At 36.4% G+C, this 19,951-nt stretch overlaps 1 protein-coding gene across 8 annotated transcripts in view; it reads left to right on the top strand.

Moving 5' to 3' along the window:
• AKAP6 (A-kinase anchoring protein 6) overlaps positions 1–19,415 on the top strand; it is a 260,787-nt gene extending 241,372 nt beyond the window's left edge. For all 8 annotated transcript variants that reach the window (XM_015287642.4, XM_040702182.2, XM_040702181.2 and 5 more), the window contains 2 exons: positions 9,836–13,317; positions 18,448–19,415. In XM_015287642.4, coding sequence (XP_015143128.2) covers positions 9,836–13,276 — 3,441 coding nt within the window. In that variant the 3' untranslated portion in view covers positions 13,277–13,317; positions 18,448–19,415. The remainder of the gene's footprint in view (positions 1–9,835; positions 13,318–18,447) is intronic.
• Positions 19,416–19,951: the final 536 nt, after the last annotated feature.

Consider the following 19,951-nt stretch of genomic DNA (forward strand, 5'->3'; position numbering starts at 1 on the left):
GTAAATCATTAGCAACAATGATCTGAATTTTATTTCCCCTAACATATAAGACATTTGTGTCATCATTGTAGCTCTAATCCATATTCAGGCCTTCATGTTTGGTGTGCAGTAATATGTAAATTACCTACCCAGCTGCATTAAGCAGTGTTTGTTTATTCAATTTCTTTTGGCATAGCATATAACTGAATTTCTGCCAAAAATGTGGCTGCTTCAGGGAACGCTGTTTGAGTAGAAGGAAGTTTTGAAAGGAAACGCACATCATAAGTCTTTACTGTGTGAAACAGTAAAATCAAAACAAACTTTCTGTTCATAAAAATATGTGTTTTAATATAAAATAATGTGCTTGTAAAATACAATGAGCAAACTGAATCTTTTTAGAATGCTCTGTTTACATCGGCTTTGTAAACAAGAATACAATGCTGAAAGGTTGGTAAATTTTTCATGTGTGGGAAGGGTGACTAAGCTGGTGAAATGTGAAAATGGAAAGTTAAAGAGAAATTATTTTAAGATGGCATATTAATCTCTCCTAACACATAGCGTTTAAATACATCTAAATTTAGAAAGCAGTGAAGTTTAAGTGTTAAAAAAAATTGCATTAATGATGCATAGAGCTATCTACTTATGCTGGCAGTCCTTTCAGTCTTCCAGTCTGACACTTCCTTTTTTATCCAGCCAGCTAATTTCCCCTCTTTTGTGAGGAGTAACTGTTTTCACACTAGTGCTTACCCAGCAAGCCTCCTCATTGTTTCATGGTTAATTATCTTCTTGAGCTTCACCTTCTCGAGAGAAGGGAGAAAGACTGGGCCTCCCCACAGCTCAAATGAAAGCTAGGTTTTAGAGATGCACTGTGTGAATAAATGCAGCTTCTGATCTAGCAACATAATAAATGAGTTCCTAAACTTTATGGAGTCACAGCTCATCCAGCAGGTTTACTGAACAAAGGAGGGAGATGCTTCATTTTTAAAATACTTTGTTTTGTTTTAGAAGGGAGAAGGAATGTTGCTTCAGTTTGAAACAAAATATGCTGTGCCTTAAAGCTGAATACTAACAACATTTATACTAATAACATTAATACTTACAGCTCTGAGCCCCTCAGTTGTTACATCGCTTTGTAAAAATTTACTGCTCATTGGACTTTGTCACTCACCACCACTGAAAATAAGTTATGCAGATAGATTTAAATCTTCAGTTTGAGTCCAAATTTAAACTGAACAATGTTTTAAATAAGCTCTCCTGCAATAGAAGAACGTTGAATAATGACAGTAATATTTTTGCAGTAATGAAGCACAGTCCACTGTCATTTTGTACTTAGCCAAACTAAAGTAGGCAAATATAAACCTCTCACCCTAACAAGAAATACTTGTCCTTTACTTTGTCTTCTTCTAAGCGAATTTCTATAATGTGTGCATGTATTAAATAATTTCTCCAGTGACCAAAACAAATTGTACATTTAACACTGGTACTTCACACATTGCATAGAATTCATTCAGCATCCAAGAAGAGATTGAAATTGCCAATTTTTTTTTTTCTCCAGCCAGCTCCAGGGCTGTGTTGGCATCTGTTACGTACAGTGACAACCATAAACAACAGGCACTTAACAGTGATGGAGACAAGAAAAAAGTCTGGAAGTTTGAGAGTGAGAGTGAGATGATCTTACTGAAAAAGCTCTGCCTAAGGACCTCTTGCACCTGGAGATAAGGCTCCTGTTTCTATTCTGCAACACTTGAAAAGCAGCACTTTCTAGATGTACACTGTGTAATGTCAAGGAGCTGTAGTGGTGTCGTAGTCTCAGGGTGCTTACTACTGTCATTTGGATTCATTGCCAGAACTCTCCACCACTTACTGACAATAGTGATGTTTAACTTAATTCTTGGAAATCCGTAGATAGGCAGGCTGTGGAAATACTTGTAACATGCAGCAGTCTGAGAGCCTCTGACTTCATGATACTTGCTTATTGACTCCCCTCTAGTCAATATCCCAAATTTATGGGTTGTGGATCAATGACATCAGGAAGTGCTTGATCGGAGATAAGAAGGAAATTCTGTTGAAAATTTACATGTGAGGAAAAAGTGAGTCAGTTGTCTTTGATGTGAATTAAGCTAAATTTGATGGTCTCTTAACTGCTTCATGAGAAGGAGAAACTGATGACAGACCCATATATCCTTCATGCAGTTCTTCTATTTCCAAATAATAGATCAAATCTCCCTTTCCTGTATATGGGAAGACAGGGAGCAGAGGGGCTGCACTGACCTCTGCTCTCTGGTAACATCTACAGGACAAGAGGGAATGGCATGGAGATATGTCAGGAGGGTCAGGTTGGATATCAGGAATAGGTTCCGCACGAGAAGATGGCTGGGCCCTGGAACAGGCTCCTCAGAACACTGATCATTGCATCAAGCTGCCAGACTTCAAGGAGAGTCTGAACAGTGCTCTAAGACAGGTGGTCTGATCTTTGGCGGTCCCATGTGAAGCCAGGAGTTGGACTCAATAATCTATATGAGTCTTTTCCAGCTCAGAATAATCTATGATTCTAAGATTTTTTATTTGGAAATTCAAGTCTGTCTTCTCCAGCTTTTAGTGAGAAAACTTTTTTTCTAAGTTTCTCCTAAGGCCAAGCTCTCAAGAGCTAATATCCTATCCTTTTGGACTTTATATCTATCTGTTTCTACGGTGATTCTCACTTTTTAGTGTTTTCTCACAAACAGTTGTTTCTGCTCAAACAAAGCTCTTAAAGACTGTGATTTCAGGTGCCCTTAACAAATGAGAGAAAACTGTTGCATCTACCTAGTCATTTCACACTGTCCACTGAGTTGTTCTGTTTTAACTGAGAGTACACCTTTAAAGGAGTATGAAGTCCAATGTAAATTATATTAAGCTGAAACTATACATAAGTAGTACAAAGCCAAAACAATAGTGATTTTATTATGCCAATGCAATTATGCAAGAACATCCAAATGTAGAGAACAACTGATTTGCCATGAAAAAGGGCATAGCGATGAAAAATTGTGATGAAATTCTGCAGTCTAGACAAGCAATAGTTTAATGCCTGTCTAAGCATAATCAGTTCCACAGATTTCCAGTTTATGGTAGTGTTGTGTTTTTTGTTTCGTTTCAGTTTTTTTTTTTTTTTTTTGTCTTAACCATAAAGAGTAATCCTTGATTGGATCAAAGTCTGAGACTTAGCACGAATGAGCTCCCTGCAACTGGCATGGGTATGTGTCTGAGGTAGAGTGCCAGGATTTGGTCTTTACTGAACTAGGTATACATGGCAACATTTTGAGTTTGGGTCAACCTAGGAGCATTTTTCTAAGATTTCATTAAGGGCTTGTGTTGGATTCTTGCACAAAGAAAATCATATATTCCCCTGAAGTAGAGGTGAGACCAAATTGACATTCAAGGTCGAAAAATCCTGTCATGTAACCTCTTGACAGATGAAAAGAAAACTACAAAGCAGCAAAAACAACAGTCTGTAAAATATGCCATGTAGTCAGGCTTTCTCATGACAAAAATGTGAAAACAGCTCTAATACACAACTTGGAATATAGGTCTGGGATTGTAAACCTGTTTGGATGACAATATTATTCAACATAAAAATGTTATAGGTGTTCTTCTGCTCTCTAGTAACACTTAAAGGGCTTCTTCAGCAAATGAGAACCAGAGATGTTAAAAAACCACATGAGGATACACTGGCAAAAATGTAAGCCACTACTTCCACAGAGGCTGAAGAATGAATAAGTACTGTGGTGAATCCCTGCTTTTGCCTTGGTCTGTGATAGAAATAAGTTCCTATGGGCCTTCTGCCGACGTGGCTCACTGTCTGCTCCACCCCGCCTCTTCTAGTCAGTGGTAGAGGGAATAGAGCTTTTCACTCCTTTTAGCGATGTGGTGCTGTGGGGAGCTTATCAGGAAACGTTGATCATAGGATTTGTGCAGGCATAAGTGACCTCAGAGTATTACCTAATGTGGTCACAAGGCATTTGAAGGGCAGCAGAATGTCTAGAGAATGGCTACTTCCTTTGACGCAAAAGAGCGCACGTTGCACTCCTAAAAATCTGCATGGCTGTCTGAAACATGGTTTGTGTTTGACATTGCTGTTGCAACTGTTGAAATGCCCCACACACCACCTCACTGTGCTTACATCCACTGCTTGGTCTCCACAAATGCTCTGCAAGCATTGATGAATGTTAAAGGGTGCCATTTTTTTTCTAATGGTGGAATTCAGTTATGCATATTTGCTTCATGTGCACTTCCATGTAATGTGCCAATTTGTGAGACTATCCCTCTGCTGCCATCTGACTCACGGCAACAAAATGTAATGGGATATTAGAGAGAAGGTTCAGCCTCTCCTGCCATAACACTGACGTCTGCCTCTGAGTTTGTGGGCCAACATAATAACATAAGAGGCATTATTTTTGGAGCATCCCTGTTAAAATATCACTGCAATTATTTAATCTGTTGCTTGGAAGATGTGCTGAAAAATTGATATAATGACAGAAAATTATCAATATTAGAACCTGGATGTGAGGAGGCAATCCTCTAGTCTTTTCTTTAGGAGCATTATAGGAGAATTCTCCATGTCAACATGAAGACAGGCAGCTTATCAGTGATGTGACCTCTGTGGTTCCCATGTGACCCAGTCTGTGTTGAGACCCATACAAGTGGCATCTGTGACTTCAGAAAGCAGAAGCCAAGCCAGTGTCCTTCCTATGCTATAGGCATCTGTGCATACAGCCACCTCTGTAGGACGCTGGCTATGCCTGTAAGCACCAAAAAAAAAGGTGAAGTTCTGCATGTGCAGGACTGAGCATACCTTTTCATTGAAGAAGGTAATAATAATTGTAAAATGAAGGTAGAAAAAGTAAAAACCACAGTTCCAGATTCTTATTTTCTCAGCAAATAAATATGTCCCTTCTTCTTTTTATTGTAATTATAACGAGTATGTCTTTTAATAATTGATTTTTCCAGTGATCTGTAATAAAGTATAATGCTTCTATATATTTTGAGACCATATTGTAATGTGCAGGTCACTTCAGTATTATGCACATAGAATTTTATGCATATGCTTATAAATATTAAAATACTGGTGTTGGGAAATGGGGATTTTTTTTTTTTTATTGGCTATAATATAGAGAACCTCATTTAGAAAATGAAGCAGAGGTGAAGTGGATACTGTACATATGACTGTTTCTTGCAGCAGAAGTACTTGGTATGCTTGCATTTTTGAAAAGACAAAATCATGTTTGTCTTCCTTGAATGTGCACGCATTCCTGGAGATGGGGGATGGTTTTCTTTCTTTCTCTCTCTTTTTCCTCTGACCCTAAAGCACAGCTGAGTTTGGATAATTTGTCCACAGCAACTGAAGGATATGTTTCGGGTAGGGAGGAACAGAGTTTGTATTTATTATTGTAAAAGTTCTGGGTTTTTTTTTTTTCATGTTAATTCTTTAAAAAAAAAAAAATAATAATGGTACGTAGGGGTTACATTACAGGCCTGTTTCACCAACACAAAGTATCTGTACTGGAGTAGCACATGCAAATGAGCCTGAAACAGAGAATCATTGTTTCATAAAATTTGCTGCAGAAAAAGCAAAACTATCTGTTTTAAAAAGGAAAAAAGTGGGAAAAAAAATGTATTTTTAAGACTTTTTCTTAAAGAGCACTGTGGCTGAGGAAATATCCATATATGACAATAATTTCATTTCTTGCCTTTAGCATTTTCAGCAGATTAACTGTTTAACCATTAGACACCAGTGCTGCAAGTACTGAAGTGCACACTGCGCAAATGAGTTATCCCACTGAAATGGGATTACTGTCCAAAGCAAAGTAGTTCAGGGTTCACACTGGAAAGAACCAGACTCTTTAAAGCAGTGCTGTGAAATACAGTTGAATTAATTCAACCTTTCACTCTTCTGAGTCTGTAATTTAATTTGTTCTTGTTTAAAATATGCTGGATATATTTCATAAGACAGTCAATGCTTTCTGGATATTGTGTGCCTAGTGATACTATAAAAATGGAGATACACTCTATAGTGTGCTTCCTTTTGTTGCTATTGCATAGCAATTTTTTACTTGGTCAAAACTTTTTACCTTCTCTTAACTCTGAACCATGTGGTCATTGAGGTTGACTCCAGAGGTAGTTGTGTTTAATGCCTTTAATTTGATAATATAAATGAAGATAGTCATTGTTTGAAAGATGATATACATACATATGCACACACATATCTACTTGCTGAAATCTGTGACAGACCACCTGGAGACCAAATTCCATCAAAGATACAATAACTGTCTGGCAAAATGAACTTTCTTTGGATACCAGCAGGTGTAACTGACTGCACTAGATTTCCCAGAATTTGGAAAATAGCTAAGAGGTGTGTGTGTGTGTTTACACACACACATCTACACGTATATGTTACTATCATGATAATCCTCTAGCATCCTACCTATGTACTGAGCAGGCTGATAAGGAGACATTTGACATGATGAAAATTGGCGAGAGATTCTTAGTTTTCACCTTGCTACTGCTGTCAGTGCAAACATAAGCTGGTATGACACCACCTTTCATTCTTCAAACCAGAGCATTATTCAAAAGTCTGCGTGGTGCTGCTCTCTCCAACAACTACTGCATCTCTAATTGCTCCTTCTTGTTTGGGGAGCTTGCTAAATATTGTAAAAAAGAAAGGGAAATACATAGCCTTGCTAAAAATGTTTGTGACTTTAGCTGGGTAGTCTGTTGTAGACAAAGTTAAAAATTAGTCTGTACTTGGTAAGGGCTGATAACTACTAAAGTCATAGTAGTAGATGTCATCAGGGCAGATGATGCTTATAAGAAGGGTAGTAATTTACTAATATCAATTCAGTTCCTTGAACAAAGAAAGTTATGCTGGTAAAATGACCATATCTTCATCTTTGGAAGTGATAATAACTGTGACAATAAGGAAAAAAAATCAAATTCCCTACCATCATACAGTCATCTGTACAACTTCTGAGTATATTCCAGCATTCAGAAAAGCATGTGCATTTGAAGAATGAAAAATAGGCTTTGAAGTAAGGACTACTCAGTGAAGATGAATGGGGTGAGGTCACAATTCCACATGTTTTATTGTTTTAGTCCATCTGACCTGCAGAACTAACAAGGCAGCCAAGTGCTGATTTACAGGGGGAAGGTTATCTTCCTGACCAATGAGGACCAAATGTTTTGTTTTGAGAAACAAGATCAGATTCTATGGGACATAAAATCCTTGGAACCTGCTGCTGATTTCCTGCCTTCGGGAGTTCTTGCAGCTGACAGAAGTGTAAAACAGTAAAACTGTGCAGTTCAGAAAGCTTTTCACAGCAATATCTTCCTAATGCTAGGTGTGACAGAGTCATAAAACACACTACAGAGAAAATGAGTAATTCTAGCTGATTTCGTGTTTAATCTAACAAGCTTTCAAACTAACAATCTAATTATTGATCTCTTGCACCATATTTTTAGTTGTAGATTGGTAAAAGGATGCTCCTCTCCTTAGCAACGAGCGGGACCTGGTCCAACTAGATACTGACCAGGAGTCATTATGAAAACATGGCCAACTGGCACATCCCAACATAGACTGCTCAACTCTACAATGTACAGCACTGCTCTTGTTAGCCCTAGCTGTCTAGCAAATGTGTGTTTTCATGGGAGTTTAAAATTTGAGCTACCCCCAGCCAGTACCTGATGGAAAAAAAGAAGACTAGCAAATTTATTTCATAAAAGTTTTGAGTTATATTGATCTGTAAGGAGCCTTCAACATTATGTATGACAAACTTCAAAATCTACCAAATCTCCTAACCTCCAAGGACAGAAAAAATTGCTGGCACCCAAGGTTCTGCCCAGAATTATTTATGATATCTTAACACAGCTGCATTGCATGGAGATCTGCCTTACAGCTAAGCCCAGTGGAGCATGAGGACTCAGATTTCTTACATGGATATTGTATCATTTTATCAAATATGTTGATCACTGTATCACTCTGCTGAATGCTACTCTGCCTGTTTTGGACAAAATCATTCTTCCTTATGTCATTTGACTGTCTTAGCCAATGGTTTGCTGTGTTAGGATACCCTTGTGTCTTCCATGCTGAAGAGAGATTTGGGCTTATCTGTGCTTCTTGCCAGTCAAATGTGTTGAACGTTGCACTGTGGGATAAAATTCCCGTCATCCCTCTGTGACCAAAGTAATGTTTTATTGTTTTATGCAAAATGAAATAGCGTAAGGAGGCTTATCTTGATAACATCTTATACTGAGAACTTCTGAGAGAATGGCAACCTGGTCTCTTATGCCCAGTCTGACAAACTCTCACCCTCTCAAAATCAGCGCCCTAACTATTGAGCTGATGATGAATGTCTCGTGATTTGTCACAACAGAGATGAGTGGACTTGAGTTCCTATTTCACATAGAGAGCTAACAGCTGAGACTATGTCCCTTTCTATGCACACTTAACGTGAGCTGAGAGTTTATGAATCTAAGTCAGCAACCAAGTTGCTTACAGCTGCATTTTATTTGACTATAGCAACACTGTATCTGCTTGTATTTCAGCAACTTTCTAAGTTTGTTGGTATTTAGATTGCTGTTGGATGTGCAATCAGTGCTGTAATTTGCAAAACAAAACTTGCTCCAAGAAAGCTCAAGAAGTATTGTTGTTGAAAGGTTTTTTTGGAAAAAGTGGTTATTTTTCTGGATGCAGTGATCATTGTCTGGCTGCTAAGATAGTTTAATCTGAAGTAAAATTCTACACTAGTTATCAGTCCTATTTTAAGTCTTTCTGTATAAGCGAAGTCTTCCCTCAAACGGCCTCAATAAGTAGAAAAAATAAGTGAAATTAATCTCTGCTCAGAGAACAAGCCCCCAAATCAAGAACTATTTCTGTGCTACTATGAGGATTTTAAGGTGTGTTGGTTCTATGGCCTTTTAACACATTATATTTGAGTTAGAAAAGTTGTCAAGGTGGGTTTTTTTTTGTCCCTCAGGTGTTTCTAGAAGTAACAGTATTTGAGACTACACATTCTGAACTCATAATATCCATTATTACTGGAAAGCTACAAAGTCTTCAAAATATCAAACTAAGTTTAGTTCAGTTATTTATTAGCCCTTTCCCAGAGAACAGTGTCAGCACAGACAATATTTGAAATTCATGTAGCATTTGTTTAGACTGATTCATTGTTCTTACAGCTGAAAGTATTACCATTCATTAGCCTTACTTACTGGTCATTAGTACTACCTTTACTATCAAGTAAAGAATAAACAGTAATTCTAAGAAAAATTCATCAGGTCTAGTGATATCCAGTGCATTAGATAAGTTGTTTTAAGCTTGGCTACACAAAAATTTGTTATAAATATTTTTTTAAAATCTATTGATAAAATGTGTATATCTCTTATCTATCTCTATGTAACTCTTTTAAGCAGGCTAAGAGATTTTCTCATATATCCAACACAATAAAGACCTACAAGTATGTTTTTACTAACACACTTCTGTGTGATTATGCAGAATGATTGAAGTTTGCTACATGTAATGTGACTGCAGTTAACCTCAGTTAAAGAAAAGTCAAATTTCTGTATGGAGTTTTAGCAGCAAATAAGAAAAAACACTAAGAAAGATGAAAAAGCATGCAAAATAAGAAAGTATGCAGAATTTAATAGGTTTCATTTTAATTGATCATTTGAATCATACACAATATAAAGTTAAAGCCTGTTAGTTATCATTGTTTCAAAAATGGTCCTTACTCCCATTAATTTACTTACATGATTTCAGTGGAAGAACTTTTAAAGTAGAGATGTACATATTTTTCATCTCCATTTTTTTTTTTTTTTCCTACAGGAGTCTCTGAACTTTATTGATCCAAGTTTGATGGATCTAAATGGTCCAAGTGAAGACGCACTAGAATGGGATGAAACTGATATTAGTAACAAGCTGATCAGTGTTAATGAAGATTTAAGTGATCCTGATCAGGAGCTCAAAAAAGATGATCTCAGCCAGAAATCTACTTCAGGAGAATGTGGCATCAATGATGTGAATGAAGATGAAAGTATCAGTGGTTGTGGAAGTCCTCTTTATTGTTCCAGCATTACTTCCCCTCCAAATCCTCACATCTATCAGGTCTATAGTCTTCATAATATTGAATTATCAGAAAAAAAACACATGCCTTTCTTGAAAAAAACATCAAAACTCTCCAGCGTAACACAGTCTAACATTTTAAACAAAAGTCTCAGTAAAGACTCTTCATTTTCATCTACCAAATCCTTGCCAGATCTAATAGGGGGAACAACATTAGCAAAGCCATATAACTGTATGTACCAGAGTGGAAACATAAGCAGGCATTCTGAGAGTGAAAGTGGAATAGTGAGTGAATGTGATACAGAAACTACAAATAATTCAGAAATTTTTTTACTAAATGATATTGAAAGCACTCAGAGCAATCCTGAAATTGGGCATGCAGGAACTCAAATGGATGACATAATTGATGTAATAAAACAAAAAATAAAACAAGATGAAGAAGACCATGTTAGTCTCTCAGATGATTTCCAGTTGGCACCATCTGGAGGTTGTGGAAGTGAAATTGATGGGGACTTGGACAACATTACCATGTGTAAAAATGTTTGTTTAGAAGAACTGCAAGGAAAATGTGATGTGTTTACGTTTTATGATTACTCATATCTTCAAGGCTCCAAATTCAAATTGCCAGTGATAATGAAACAATCACAAACTGAAAAGACACAAACAGAGGGTGCTTTGTTTCATGGTTTTTGTTTCGATAAAATACCTGGTAAATCTGAACATAAGCCTGGAGAGTCACAACCAGATGAGTTTATTCATGACCGTAATCTGGCAAATATCCCTGGAGGATCAGATCCCAATTCCTCTAAGTCTGTGGAAACACTAAGAAAACTAATTGCTGCAGAAAATACAAGACAGGTTTCAACTTTATCTCATAGTTCTTCATTAGAATCTCTGTCTGTAGTAGGTGATTTGTTCAGCTCAGGTATTTTTAAAAGTGGAGATGGTCTTCAACGGAGCACCTCTTTGGAGAGCTGGCTGACTTCCTACAAAAGCAATGAAGATCTTTTTAGTCATCATGGCTCAGGAGACATTAGTGCAAGCAGTGATTCTGTTGGAGAGCTCAGCAAAAGGACATTAGATCTTTTGAATCGTTTGGAGAACATCCAGAGTCCATTAGAACAAAAGATAAAGCGCAGCATTTCTGACATAACACTCCAAAGTAGCTCTCAAAAAATGTCTTTTACTGGACAGCTGTCTGTAGATATTGCATCCTCAGTTAATGAAGACTCAGCGGCTTCTCTCACAGAGCTCAGCAGCAGTGAGGATCTTTCTCTCTGTTCTGAAGACATTGTACTGCACAGAAATAAAATACCAGATTCAAATGCATCATTTAGAAAACATCTTAATAGATCTGTAGCTGATGAGAGCGATGTCAATGTTAGCATGATTGTTAATGTCTCCTGCACTTCTGCTTGCACTGATGATGAAGATGACAGTGATTTGCTTTCAAGTTCCACCCTTACCTTAACTGAGGAAGAGCTAGGTATCAAAGATGAAGATGATGACTCCAGTATAGCAACTGATGAGGATATTTATGAAGAATGCAATTTAATTTCAGGACTTGATTATATAAAAAATGAACTCCAAACTTGGATTAGACCAAAATTTTCTTTGACAAGAGAGAAGAGAAGAAGTAACCTCAGTGATGAAATTCAGCACGGTAAAGTTAGTAATGAGATATCAAAAGCCACAGATACACTGAACATTGAAGCACTTTTGAATGGTTCAGTGCAGAAAATAACAGAAAATAATGGTAATAGTAAGAATGTATCACGTAATCATGAAAAAGTGACAAAGGGTCATCTGATGAAAGATATCTCTCAGGTTGCGAAGGATCAACTTGTGGATGATATGGAGAATGGCAATGTTGAAAATACTCTTGGCAGTCATGAGGGAGAGCTTGTATCAGAGCTTGTAACATCAGCAACTTCCAAAACTCATGCATCACTTGATGTAAAAGAATCTGAAAATGAATTTTCTGTCTGTGAAGCATTTACAGACAGTTCAGATGATTCACATATGGATGGAAAGGAGACTGTTCTGTTGTCAGATGGATCCAGAAACCCTCCAAAAGAATGTCAAAGTCATCTTCAGTCTGGTCATCATTGCATTGCTTTCTCTCCTGCTAAAAAGCCTTGTCTTGAATCTTCCTCAGAAACAAGCTCTGTAGACACACAGGCTGCTTCTTTTCAAACATCCTTACTTGATGATCAACAACACAAAATAAGCATTACTGAAAAATCTTCTAATTGCTGTGCAGCCTTGAAATCTAGTAAGGCAGAATGTGACTCCTCAGCCAGTGGACCTGATTCATGCTGTAACTGTGACTCTGCTGCTTCTGATAAAAGAAATATGGAAGATGGCTCAGTACACAACTTTGTGAAGGAGATAATAGACATGGCATCAACAGCTTTGAAAAGTAAATCACAACCTGAATGTGAGTCATCTGCTCCAGCTTCATTAACACAGATCAAGGAAAAAGTGTTAGAACACTCTCACAGACCCATTCAGCTAAGAAAAGGGGACTTCTATTCTTATCTTTCACTTTCTTCTCATGATAGTGACTGTGGAGAGGTAATCAAATACGTAGAGGAAAAGAGCAGTACTCCTGTGCCACTGGACTTTACAGATGAGAGAGAGAATATTGAATGCTTTTTTGAAGCATGCCCTGAAGATGAACGTGTTGAGCAGCAGCAGTCCATTTGTAATGGTACTCCTGAAGCAAAAGCTGAGCAGCAGCAGCAGCCTATTTCCGATGTTATTTCTGAAACATCTCCAGAGTCAACAGATGAATTGACTCTGGCATCATTAGGAAAAGTTAAAACTTCATTAGAAGATAGTAATTTATCTTTTCTATGTGATGATGACAATATAAATGTCTCCAATCCTAACAAAGAAAATGCATCAAACAATTTGAAAAATGCTGTGGATGATTTGTTGATTTCAGACTGGCAAACTGAAGGTTTGGAAAAGAATTTTCCAGAGCTCAGCAGTAAGAAGAGTAGTATAGGAAAATCACCTGGAACTGAAGAGCCCAATGGATGTGTTGCTGCTTCTGAAGAGGCTTCAGCTATAGAGTTTCATTTAAAGCGTGACTATTCACAGAATGAGGACGTTTTACACCAGAACCCTAAAACTCTTACTTGTGAAGAAAATCTCTTGAATCTTCATAAAGAAAGACATTTTAATATGCACAGATAGAATGTAACTCTCTCCAGGCATATACATTATCCTAAAAACAGGTATGTACTCTATGAAATACATTTTCTTTTAATTTACTCTTTTTTTCTTTATTTTTTCTTTTTTATTATTATATTATTTTATTTTTAAATTTTTGTACTATGAAAGGAGGTAGATCACCATCCAGGGCTTCTGTTTTATGGTAGTATTATTTCATTTGTTTTTACACTATAATTGATTACACTGTAATTCTGATTTACATGCCACTGGTCAACAAATGCAGTGAATAGTAGCTGCTTCTTGGCCTTTGGCTTTGCACTGACTGGAGCTGCTCTCTTCTGGAATACTTCAAATCTGCTGTCTTGCAGAACTTGGGAATCCTTCAAAATTAAAATCACTTTATCAGCCTACTCCTCCCTTATCAGTGGAGCCGTGAAAACAGATACCAGCTCTACTCATTGATCCCTTTCTCCACAGACAGCTGACCTCATGAGTTTGGTGAGGTTCTTGTGCTTAATGAATCTGAGCTGGCTTTACAAGGATTTTGAGTGACTAGTGAACTGGAGCTCTGTAATATTTACAGGCAGTCCATGAGGTATGTCTTAACAGACTAGAAATTAAATAGAGAGATAATGTCATCTCTTGGTGTCACCTTACCATGACTTACATTCATTAAGCCATGTTTAGCCATTATAGATTAGACTAAACTTGAGGTTACAAAAGTAAGAAATCTTTGCAACATCAGTGAAAAGTGTAATGTGAAGGTGATGTAGAATAAAGGTTCAAACACCAAAGCAGATGAAATGTGATAGCCACAAAGCAGTGCTGAAAGCTTCAGTTCTATTTTGTGGTAAGCATTTTGAACCATATGTAGTTCCTATCTGGAGTTCTGACCTCACGTGAATGTCTTACAATTAGCTGCACATTTAGTAGAAGATCTACAAAGCAATTTCTGGAACAGATCCTAGCATGTAGAACTGTTTCTTTGAGTCTCACTAGTAGTTTGGTGAGCCAAAAGCCAACATAGCTTTACAGTGATGCCAGTAGTTTTTGGAAACACCAATCCAGTTGACCAGAACCAGCATGGCAACTCCAAATGCCACTCCAATTCCAAATGCTGCTGCTTATGAGATACTAGCAAGGGAATTTCTGGTAAGGCACCAAGTTAAACACTATGTTGCCCAGGCTAGTGCTAAAATCTCCATCCTTGGAGATTTTCAAAATTCATACAGACATGTCCTTGAATGATCTACTTTTGGAAATACGCTCACTTTGAGAAGGAGATTAGACTAGATGACATTCAGATTAGACTAGACAACCTTCCTACCTAGGTTATTCTAAGAGTCCGTTATTCTTTCCCTTAGGAGAGAAGGTTGTTATTCATCAGTGTTTGTGAATTCCACCAGTACACATCAAGTGCAACCTGCATAGCTATGGCAGAGGTTCAGAGCCTATTTATATAAAATAGATTGCTTTACTACTGTTGGGTATTTAACTTCAGAATTTCCTGATTTTGCTATATTGTATTACTGTTCTCTGAAGTTTTCTTTTGCACATCTTAACTTTTTATGCACCATTCACATATTCACATATGTATAAAGACATCTAGTAAAATTTTTACGTTAAGGCAGTAAAAGTGTACACCTTGCCACTATCTCTTTCAAACACAAATCTATTTTAATAATGCATTATCTTGGAACTGTCATAGCAAAGAGGATATTTCTTGAAAGGCTTTGAAATGAGTTTTCCTGACCTGTTGATTGCCAATAGGTTAATACCTGGTCACATCCAAACAACTGGAGAAGCAACAGGTATCAACTGGGATTTACAAATCTGATAGATGATATTATATATTTTAGGGTTACATTCAAAAGATTATGTGTCTACAGAGGCCACTATCTGTAAACTGAGATGAAGACAAAATCATGAGGTTGATAAGTGATGATTATGTAAACATAAACTTTTCCTAAATTACTACTTCATAAAGTTTCTTTTTTTTCCATTCATTTTATAACACTGAGGAAGAATACTTAGTAGAGTGAGTGTGATTTTCTTCTTCTCATTCTTTCACCGACAAAGCCAATAATGTAACTTTTCACTTCATTAGTACTTTTCCTCTGAGGATCTCAAAATACTGCATAAACTTCCCCTCACTGTTAAGAGCTTCATAGTTACTTATATGGTAGCCAGCTGTGTTTCACATGAGACTGGGGTATGATAGCATGCAGTTAACAAGACATCAGGACTAAGAATGGGCATAGAGGATGGACATTTTAATACATGACCTGCAGTGCAATAGAATGCAGAGACTGTATACAAAATTTTCCTAGAGTTATGTTAAAACTATAGCATTTAACTTAACATACATTTAATTTTTGCCTGGGCGTTGAAAAATAATTTTAAGGTACCAAAGCTTTTCACGTGACATCCCACTTTTTGAATTTAAGATACATTTTTTTCATAGCAGATATCTATAACCTTGCTTCCATGGAAATTATGTACTGTATTATTCCCAGCAATAAAGCTGTAGGATACATGTAGCATGTCTCAGGCACATCAAAAAAGGAAAATATTAGCTGCTAGATTTGGTTTCACTGAAGTCTGAGCTCCCTTCCCCCCTTCATGAGCTTGGTACTTTAACTTCATCTCTCATGCTATGGGGAATGAATTACAGAAGCAATCTATCCTAATTTGTTAACTTATTCAAATAACAGTTATTATACTTAACTATGCTAAAGATTATCTTTTTGGTGGCAGATTGTTTATTTTTTGATGAGGCTAATTACTGATTTTCCAAAGGTAATTTACATTTATTACTAATACATCTTTTAAAATGTGACAGATAAATGTTGTTCCCATAAGTGTATTAAGAAAAAAGTTACTATTTAAAAACACATTATTTAATTTGAAAGATAAATGGCAAACACCATTATTTTTCCTGTAGCACCTGTGCTGTAAGCTCATTTAAATGTGTAATTCCATGTGTAGCTGCAATACTTAGAGAAAAATAATCTATAGTATATGTGTACCTTTAAAGCATACTAAGAATTCAAAGCTGAAAGAGGCCTAGTTTCAAGTAGTTTGATTTTATACTGCTTCAGTATTTGCACTGGATGTACAGGAGAATAAAATAGTGAAGAGTTACATACACTTTCTGCCAAATGTATTTAACAATCCTACTGTTTATCAGCATACTACAAAAAAATGCCCATCATGTTAAAATAGTAGCAATTCTGAAAGCAGACTCAGAAATGTCTGTCAGCACCAACTTATCTTCCATATGAACCAACATTACAATTCTGTAACAGAGGTACACATAAAACTGTGCATAGAGGACGGCTTGTAAGAGCTGTCCTTCTGTACATGAGATATCCTACAGTGTTCTGCTGTTAGTGTGACCCATGACTCACCAAAGGACTGGGAATTCTTAGTCATATATTCAATATGCATAAAAATCATTACATTGAGGAGATTTATGTGATGTGCCTGACATCTTTTCTAGAAAATACGGTATACTTCTGTGTGTTATCTGTTAGTGCTTACAAGTAAGTCAGAAAAGCTATTTCTTTCCTTTTGTACAGAATCCATAATTTAAACAGAAGTTTTAGCTTAATTTAGAAAAAAATGTTTTATCTGGGCTTAAGAAAAAATGAATTGGCTTTATCTGACAGTGTTAGAAAGTTAGCCAGCATATCCTGCTGCTTGCTGTACCTAGAAAGAAACCCAGGACAGAAGGCAGGCTCTATGGCTGATGCCCAGAACTGGTCCCAGAAGGCCTGACTGTTATTTCCTGCTCAGCAATATCTGTTTTGTATGACTGTTCCTTCCCTGCCTCAGTTTCTTTAGCAACAAAATAATGAGAATAATAATTTGTGGGACCTGTGAAACACAGTTCATTCGCTGAAAAGTGTTTTGAGATCCACAGATAAAATATGATAGAGAAACACAAAGTATTGTTAGTGAATTAGTCATTGCAGGAGATAAATAATATAGAAATTTACACAATAGCCAGTATGCAAGAGTTTACTTTTTGAAAATGGAACTATGAAAGTAATCTAAATTTATCTTTATTTAATTTTTGTAGGGAAGTGGATAGAAGAATGTTTCTTTACAGAATTTAAAATGGTCTGACTTTTTATCTCCTCACAATAGCTGATTTCTTTAAAGAAAATTAAGTGGAATAAACACATAATCTTATACTATTTGTGTGTTACATATTTTTTGAAAAACCTGACATAATCCATCAGTGAGACTTTTCTTACTATAGATACATGAAACTCCTGCCAAAGTTGTAGAAACATTTTGATAAAATCTTCCCCTTTACTCACATCAGTTCTTCCCTAATTTCTAAACAAACTATTGAGCTTTTCACTCTTTCATGTAAGTATATTTCTTCTACAAATAGAGGGGGGCTCAGTTACAGCAAATGAGATCAAAGGAGAAGGTAACTGGATAGATCCAGATACTTCTGCTTAGTTAGGAAGGCACGTATGCGTGTCTAGCGTGCCTCCTAGGAAATGCCTACAAGATGTACTTTGCACTAATCTTTGAGCTGTATTCTGACAGTTATTTTTTCATAATCCTCATCATAAGCCTGTTCTGTTTGATGAATAGTTTAACCCTAAAGTCTAATCTGGATAATTCTATAATATGAAAATTTAACTCATTGCTGGTACTAGAAGTGTCTAAGTAGCTATTTACAATTCAAAAATTCAGTGACGACACTGACAGTTCTATTCATGGACCCCTTTTGTGACAGTCTTTTCCTGTTCTCCATTTAATTCTCATAGTGTATGATTACACAAGTATTAAAGTAAGTGACAGGTGCATCTTTTTGGTGTTTGGCTTTAAAAAATTCCTATGTTTTCATTGATTGGTGCACCTATGAGTGCGCTGAAGGTAAGTTTGCAGGTAAGGATGAAGACAGGATCCAGGGAAAGGTCAGATTTCACGACTTTCCTCGTTTCTTTAGTCTTTACAGAAATCAATGCGTTTTCTACATCAAAACAATTTTTACACTACCTTGTACCTCAGGCTGTTAAAAGTCATTGTTTGCCAACTGTGTGCTTCTGCATTAAAGGCTCTGGCATGTGGTTGTTTAATGATTCTCTATGGTTGTTCTGGAAGAGCTATGTTTTGCAAATAAAATTGCATTTTCTGTAACCTACTATTACTTTTTTGTTTCCTTTTAGAAACTTGGCTGCAATTCAGGTGCAGGTTCATCCTGTAAACCCTGGGATGACCTCCAATTCCATTGTATCACTGCCTTTCATTACACTGACTCCCAAGATAAATTTTCCTTCCAAATGTGATTTGTCCATGTTGGCTTTGTGATCAGGTTGCATATGCTAGTCCTATTTCAGTGATCATTTCGTGTGGTAGCAAAGCCATTTGCTTTCATATGGATTCCTCTCCCAAGCTACCTCTAATGACCTGCCCTTCCTAAATTGAATGCTCCTGTACTACTTACCACTGTTTCTGTTCTTTAAAGTTTTGAAGTTCCACAGGATTTATGATCAATCTGGTTCATCTCTTCAGTACCGTACCTGCCAGTACTCCTCTATTTTGTGTATCAAATTTAATATTTATGTGTATAATGCATAGACTTATTGAAGCTATTTTACATTTAACTTGACAATTTTGTTGGATTGCAGCAAAAAGAAATAATTTCTCCTCCTGATTCAATACTCCTAAAAAATAAACAATTAAGATAAATAAATGCCATTTTATTTATTTAATTTTAAAATTTAATCTATGCAACACTTCAAGAAACAACTACATGGTGTTGTATATTAGGAACTGTTGACATTCTACTGAATTAAGTACAACATTTTGGTTTTTTATGCTTCTTGAGGTGGTAATGAGTAAAAAAAGTTTTTAAAAAATGTGTGCCTTGCTGTATTTCTTATACCATTTATTAAAAAGCTGCTTTCACAGTAAAATTATGTTGATTTGGAAGGAGGAAATAGCAAGGTTAAGTTGTGTGAATAATTTCTGTATATATGTATAACCAAGTGCAAACATTGATGTATAATGACAGTATAAAATGCTTTTGTGTTTGTGATGTCCAGTGATGTGGAAAATATAAGCCTTAAAACCATTAGATTGCATGGTAATTAGAATTGGCATAATAAACATAGTTTATTGGGGAAATAAAAAAGCAGAACTGGTGATCTGTTTTACCTGTGTTCCAAGAAAAGAATGCTGCATCAAAGTACAGAGGAATACCTTTTTGTTTGCAAATACTTCATAGGGAGAAGCAGTTCCATAGCTGGTGAAGATTTGTGTTACCTGGCTCAGAGGAAAAGATACTTTTCTTAAAGATTTGGCAGGCCTCCCACGTCAAACAAGGAGAGATAAACAATCAATACATTAAGCTAACGTACTGCCAACAGCATTTAAAAGTGGTCAAGCACACTTTGATATCAGGCATTTTCTTTTTTCATTTTTTTTATCATTAACAACTGGAATATTGGGTTATAGAATGTTTTCTCACTCTTAAAATTTCTGTCATTTGTGTAATTATATTGCATAAGCTTTATATATATTCATATGGACACTTTTACACTTTGCTGTTTCAATTACTTACTCCATACATTTTAAAGGTTTTTATCTTGTGCTGGCTGACTAAATCAAGCCAGATCTACCTCTGCAAACATTGCATTCGTCTCCTAAAATCTGTTGTGATGGGATGTC

This window comes from Gallus gallus, chromosome 5 (assembly GCF_016699485.2).
Source record: "Gallus gallus isolate bGalGal1 chromosome 5, bGalGal1.mat.broiler.GRCg7b, whole genome shotgun sequence".
Taxonomy (NCBI): domain Eukaryota; kingdom Metazoa; phylum Chordata; class Aves; order Galliformes; family Phasianidae; genus Gallus; species Gallus gallus.